The 6,660-nt window shown below is 49.3% G+C and overlaps 1 protein-coding gene across 1 annotated transcript; it reads left to right on the forward strand.

Annotated features, from left to right (window-relative positions):
- Positions 1-3,113: 3,113 nt before the first annotated feature.
- On the forward strand, positions 3,114-3,912 carry LOC104404273 (chromosome unknown open reading frame, human C3orf70). Its single transcript, XM_010012665.1, has one exon. It carries the CDS (start codon positions 3,126-3,128, stop codon positions 3,660-3,662), a length of 537 nt encoding a protein of 178 aa, XP_010010967.1. The 5' UTR covers positions 3,114-3,125; the 3' UTR covers positions 3,663-3,912.
- Positions 3,913-6,660: the final 2,748 nt, after the last annotated feature.

A 6,660-nucleotide genomic window follows, 5' to 3' on the forward strand; every position in this document is an offset into this window, starting at 1 on the left:
TTGGCTGTATCATGGCTGATGCATTTACACACATTATGTTGGGAAAGGAGTTGTAACTGAGGCTGCAATCACAGCTTCGTCCGTGATTCAGTCTGACAGTCCCAGCTGTGAGTACAGGCACCCCTTACAGAGGAGAGATCTGATCATGTTCAAAAGCAGAAATTTAAGCTAAAATAAACTTTGGCCCTAAAACTAGCTGAACCTTAACAAACTTGTACTAGAATTCTAAAGAAATGTAGAAATCAGTTCCTGTAGAAAATTCTGTTTTTTCCATTGGGCAATTCCTGATTTACCCTGGCAGAGCTTGTCCTTGGAATGTGAGGAAACTTTGAGCTTTTGCAAGGTCACACAAATGGAGATCTGAAATCCTCTGTTAACAGAATAGCAGCTGCTTTCTTCTACCCTGAAATTAGTGCCAGCAGGGCAGTTTTGAAACGCACAGAGGACTACCCCATGCTGCTGCAATGGTAAAACAAGCAGCTGAACTCACAGGTAACACCTCATCTGCCCCTGACACCACTTCTTTTGTGGAAAAGAAGTCAAGCTGATGAATCAAAGATTCATCATTCCATGTTCACGCTTGGTTTAATTCCCCTGCTTTCTCCCCCACACTTGTCTCCCAGCCTTCTGCCAGCACGTGGTGGCTATTTTAAGTGGAAAAATATAATCCTGTTTTAAAGATACCTTTTTCTCTTGAGCCTGTTAAAAACCTCACCAGGGTCATCCATGGACACTCCAAGTAGAGGTGGCACAAAACTGAGTTGAGAATTCTTTTTGTCTCACTCATCGTCAATGGAAGAGAACAGGAGCCACACAGGAGCACTGCAGATAGATGAATAAATACAGCATCGTGGTTTCACGCAAGGGTGGGCTGCATTTCAGTTTCCATGAGCTGAATTCTTGACGTTCCAGCCAGCAGCACACTAATTGGTTATCTGCATTGCTTTGCAAGACACTAGCATCTTTAATGGCCACTAATTTCAAAGAAGGATTTCTGGAGAGCAGTGGATGGCAGGAAGCCATGAGCTGCTGCTTTTACACGCAGGTCTGCCCACCTGCCCCCAAGACAGTGACTACCGGTACCGAAATGTCTGTGCTGCTGCTCCAAAGGGCACTAGAGGAGTAAGAGCCTTGCTCTGCCTGTGGTTGAAGTGTTCAGTTGTTTGATGCAAGCACTTAATTCCTCTGAGTCATACCAAGTTTAGGCTCTAGACGATGGTATGTTGAAAAGATGGCAAGTGGAGAGGACGGCTTTGTATTTTCTGCCATCCAGCCATAATCAAACGGGAGGGAAAAAAGCTTCTTTCATTTTCACTGAGCTTTTCCAGGAGCTCTGTTAACAATTACCATTCCACAGCTTGTGGGGAAGAAGTGCTTGATGAGGTATTCAAGGGGAGCTGGTCAGATCTGCTCATGAAATGTTCTTTTCTCCTGTGCACCCACTGCCGCCGTCTCGCTGCTCTCGGTCTGGCTGTTCTCCAGGGCTGGGCTGTTCTCCTCAGCGTGGCTGGTTCCTGTGAGCCCACTTCCCGTGTTGGCTGCCTCACAGCGCGCTCTCCTCGGCTCTGTGCTCTCTGTGGTGTTTCATCTGCCCTCCAGCAATGGGGGGTTAAGTTCTAGCAGAGGAACGCAGCCATTTCCCTCCCAGTACCAACAGCAAGGGTGGGAAAAGCCTTCCCAGTGCTCGAGGCTTCCCCAGTGACGTGCCGGAGCAGGGCTGGCAAAGCACAGCCTGCGCGTGGGCCCTGGCACAACCAGCCAGCACCCCGGAGGCTGCTGCAGCCAAGAGCTGGGATCTCTCAGCCCATCTCAGGGTTTTCACCGTGTGGCTGGGGCACTGGCTGCAGCCAGAGCTCTTCCCACGTCTGGGAAGGACTCCCAGGCTGAAGATGGGAGGCACATGGCAGGGGGAGCAACCACTCTCTTCCTTGAGGAAAGTGCTTCTCTAGCGCTGCTGTCCCAGGCAACGCTCAGCCTCCCTGAGCGGAAACGCCGTGACTGCTCTGAGGAATGGGTAACTCGGGGGAGAAGGGCTGCACCTGCCTCTGAGCTGCAAGCACAGAAACGGGTGGCAGGTCCCATCACGACACAGCCCAATTCATTAACATGTCTTTCTGCCCCTTACCTGGAGACCTTCAAGCATCCAAACAGTCCTTTGGTGCTTCAATACTTTTCCTGCCTTGGCAAAAGCAGCATTTGCAACTCGTGCAGCAAAGCTCTTCGCGAGCCCCAGTACTTGCAGGTCTTCTGGAAATCTGTGCTGTCACAGTGTACGAGCCCCGAGAGAGACATGAATCTCGCAGAGGCTTCATGCAAATAAAATGCGGCATTTACAGGCTTAGGCGTTGCCTCAGGTTTCTCAGTTTTTCTTAACGAAGCACTGATTTTCTACTCTTTTATTTATTTCTTTACTAAAAGATGTTCAGTTCACACTTGATTCAGCCCTATATAACCAACATAATCCCATTTTGTTACTACTTAAGCAGATAATCAAGATGCCAAAAGCGTTTCTATGGCTTGAGAATTCCCTTATTTTCTACTTCAAAGTTCTAATTGTAACCATGCATGAGTCTCTGGTTTATAATATGGAACACCACAATTTAGTCCCCAGAAAAAGAAACACATGCAGGGAGACTCATTGATTTTGAGTAACAATAACTTAATAAAATTTTGATCACTGTAGCAAAGATATAAGCTCGACCTGCTCTGGTGTTCAGTGAAAAAAACCAAAGTCTGAGCATCTTTTCAGTTCTTGTCCCCCCAGAAAGGGGTGCCGTCAGCCTTGCCGTCTGTCCCACCTCAAAGCTACGGAGCTGTGCCCCTGGAGTTAATTTTCCAGAGTTAAGTGTTGTCCTACAGCTGTCTTCAAAGCAGGGGCAGGAGCACAACTGGGCAAGGGCAGTTGTGCTTACATACAGTATAAAGCATCACAGAATCCATAGCAGGAGAGGACTAAAGACCTTGAGGCCATTGCAAACAGAGCAGCTGCTGAGTGCAGGGAACTGCTGGTTGTTATTAATGGCCCAGAGCAAGCATCTTGTCATCAGTTTATTTCTAACTTAAAGATAATGATCTTTAAGTGCTGCTTTTCTGTTTTCCCCGCAGGTAAATACGTCTATCAGCCCATGACACCCGTAGAGCAGCTTCCCAGCACCGAAATACCCATTCGCCCTCGGGAGTCTACAAACACCATCCAGATCTCCGTGTCGCTCACCGAACACTTCCTCAAGTTTGCCCCGGTCTTCCAGCCCCCTCTGCCCCCCGACTCCCCACAGTTCTGCACCATCGCAGACCTCTTCATTGACAATTACCGCGTGAAATGCATCAACGGGAAGATGTGCTACGTGCAGAGGCAGCCTCCCCCCGTGCCCCACAAGATAAAGCCTGAGGAAGTCCCTGTTCGCAATGCCTTAATCACAAAAGAGAGCAATACACCAAAACCAGATCACTGCTCATCCCCTTCCAGCTCTGAGGACTCTGGGATCAATGCGGTGGGGGTTCACTACATAGAGTCGTGTGATGAGGACACGGAGGGGGTGGCCGAGCTAAGTTCAGAAGAAGATTACAGCCCGGATAGCAGCTGGGAACCAGATGAGTGCCCGCTCTTGTCACCCTCGCAGTGCGAGATGGAAGTGATTGAGACTATAGAAACCACTGTGTGATCCGAGAAGCTGGTATCAGATCAGTCCAGTTCCCACTCAGTAATGTTGCTTTTTTAGTATTTATATTTTCTGTTTTCTCTGACAATCCTTTTTTTCCAGTGCACTTGATATTTCAAATTCCTCATGGGAGTGCAGTCACGGGACTTGCATATTGGTGAACTAGCAGCAGCCTGAGCATTTTTAACATGTTCTCAGCCTGATCAGATCTCCCGTGTCTGCACATTAAGGTAGAGATAGATCTTAAGACTTTTATAGCCAAAACAGGCCCTTTTCTTGGTCTGGGTTACATCATATACTACTTCTCATCCAAGGATGTGCCACTCGAGATGTTTCCATCTGTCAGGATGTTTGCAGTGGGCCTTCAAAGCACAGAGGGTGAGCTGGTGCAGCGTGCCTGCAAGCAGCAAAACCAAGTAGCCCTTACTCTTTCTCCAATAGCTATGTGAGGTGCGGCAACCAGAGGCTCCGTCCATCTCCCTGTCCTTGCGCATTGTCCATCCTCTTCTCTAGTGCTGGTGCGACCCTTCTCGAAGGCCGTTGGCACCACTTTTCCAGCGGGTGGGTATGGCAGGCTAGAGAACGCACAAAGTGCCTCCAACTTTTCTCCAGGCTATGCACCGAGCATCTGCTGAGTTAGGTCAGGCTCTGAAATCTCCTGAGAAGGCAACTGTTGCTCCTGAGGGGGATCAGTTGCCTGGATCCAGCTGGTCCCTTTTCTCTACGTGGATCTCAGGAAGGGGATCTGGCTTTTGCAGCTCAGCAGGAGAGGGAGCAGGCAGAGATGAAGCGTGGCCACCTAATCACTACCATGCTAGACCGGGTGCAAAACGATTGGCAAAGGAAGTGACTACCTCCAAACACACAAAATCCACCCTCGGCTCTGCCTGCTGCTTCCTGCTGTGCTGTTTGGTGCTGGACACGTGCACTCAGGACCAAACAGCCTCAGGGCCTGCATCTGCCTGAATAACAACAGAACTTTACACAAGTAGTTTATCAGCCACGCCACTGTGTCAGCAGAGCTTGGGGACAGCGCGGAGGTGCCCGGGGAGGTGGCCCATGGGCTCGGGAGTGTGCACGCTTGTTAAAATACAGCCTAAGGTTGTTCTAGCAGAGAGAGGAAGCTTCGGCTCCCGCTCCTTTGCGCCCAGTTCACGAGCAGGGTCTGAACAGAGGTTTCCTCAACCAGCTGGTTAAGAGCGAGCTCTCTCGCTCTGGGTTGGTTTCAGCCCTGCTTGCTGAAACAAAAATGTCCTTCTGGTTCCAGTGAGCTGGAATCAGTTGGAGTCAGTAATGACTCTGTTTTCAACAGCATTACTGAACTTCTTGGTGTATTTGCTGTTTACCTTTCAGAAGTCATTGGTGAATGTAAGGCTGTATAAATGTGTACAGTTTAGTGATTGATACTAGATTATAGTCCATGTTCAAGGGTGGCTCATCGCTCTCACTGTATCCTGACAATGTACTACTAATTTTATACACTTTGTAATCAGTATCTTTAGGAAGCGTTTAGGCAACAGTGTGTGTGTGTGCACATGCGCGTGTGCTCGGAGTTTACCATAAATGGTTATAAAGTAATACTGTACTTTTTAGACTAACACTTTCAGACAAAAATAATAGGTTTTATAGTTTTGATGACTTAACATAAAAAAGTGCAATGCTTGTTAAATGAGGAACTTGGGCCATTGCATGAACAGGTACATCCTTGCAAGGCACCCAGAAATACTCTGTTTTTTCTGAGGGCATTTAAATGAAGGCTGTAGGAAAATTAAATAGGATTTATTTAGTTTTTAAGGGCGGGGTTGTCTTTCTTGGTTAACCAAGGTTTCTAGCAACGTTTTAGTGTCTTTTGACCATTCAGACACATTCCATAGGTAGAAGGAAGCATTATGTATAAACCTACAACATTTACTCATATTTAATCTTTCAATTGTAATCTGAGCGGAGCGTTGGAAAAGCTCACTCTTGTGCCTGGCCTGCCTGAGCTTTCTTCCAGAGCCAGCTCCTCCTTCCCAGGAGGATGGGGTGGGCTGGATGCTCCCAAGGGACTATGGGCAGTGAGGACAGGGTCTCCTCGCCGCTCTCGCTGTGGGTGCCAAGCACAGGGAGGGTCACCAGGACCCTCTGGCTTGGCATGAGCTCACCTTGTCGGCAAGCAAGCAGGAGCCGCCTCCTCCTGCTGTCAGGGGGCACCGGCTGTGAGCGCAGTGAAGCGACGCTGGGTGTTGATGACCAAGACTTACCGTGGGGTCCCGTGGTCTTGCAGGTTTGTATGACTGTTGTCAGGATACGTTCTTTCTTAACTGTAAGTAATTAGCAATATTCACAAGCTGTGAGTGTCTCCTACCCAGGATTTGTTCAGATGTCTTAAGCACAATAAGCTGCCTCTTCCCTCTGTACCTGTAAAACGTCAGTGGAGCAGCCTGGCGTGGGACCGCGTTTCGGCAGCCAGCGCTGTGGCAAGTGTGTCACAGCGTGCTCCATCGCACGCCCCGTTCGGAAACACGCTCTCACAGAAACGTGGCTTCTTTCCTTTGCACAAACACGGGTGTGCTCTAAGAGACGTGCCCTGGGCTCGTGCTCCACTCTGCCAGGGAGAGGTGTGTATATTTCTCTTTAATAAAATACTAAACAACTGGAGCTCTGCTTGTCCTGCCTGTGTGTTTGCCACACCAGAGCGAAACATTCTGATGTTTCCAGCAAACAAAAGTCAGGGGAAAGACAGCGGGGAAAAAGAGCTGCAAGCCCAGGCTGCGCTCTGGCAGCGGCCCCTTGACTTACCTCTGGGAGAGCAGGTTCACATGTGGCTGCAGGCTGGAAACAGCAGCCTGGGGCACCATGGTGCAGTTCTTCATGCTAGAGGGGTGAAGGTGAGCACACCAGGCACACTGGGCCCCAGGGTGCACGGCAATAATGCTGCTCCCCAGCTGTGGGCTCTGCACAACAGCCAGTGCTTCTGTGTTCCTTGGAGGCAGCAGTGCTGCCCTGTATTCCTGCCTGG

The sequence above is a fragment of the Nestor notabilis genome, unplaced genomic scaffold (assembly GCF_000696875.1).
Source record: "Nestor notabilis isolate BGI_N333 unplaced genomic scaffold, ASM69687v1 scaffold24950, whole genome shotgun sequence".
NCBI classification, from domain to species: domain Eukaryota; kingdom Metazoa; phylum Chordata; class Aves; order Psittaciformes; family Psittacidae; genus Nestor; species Nestor notabilis.

Excerpts from the sequence above, each read along its gene's own strand:
- LOC104404273 (XM_010012665.1), top strand. The coding sequence starts at position 3,126 with ATGACACCCGTAGAGCAGCTTCCCAGCACCGAAATACCCATTCGCCCT.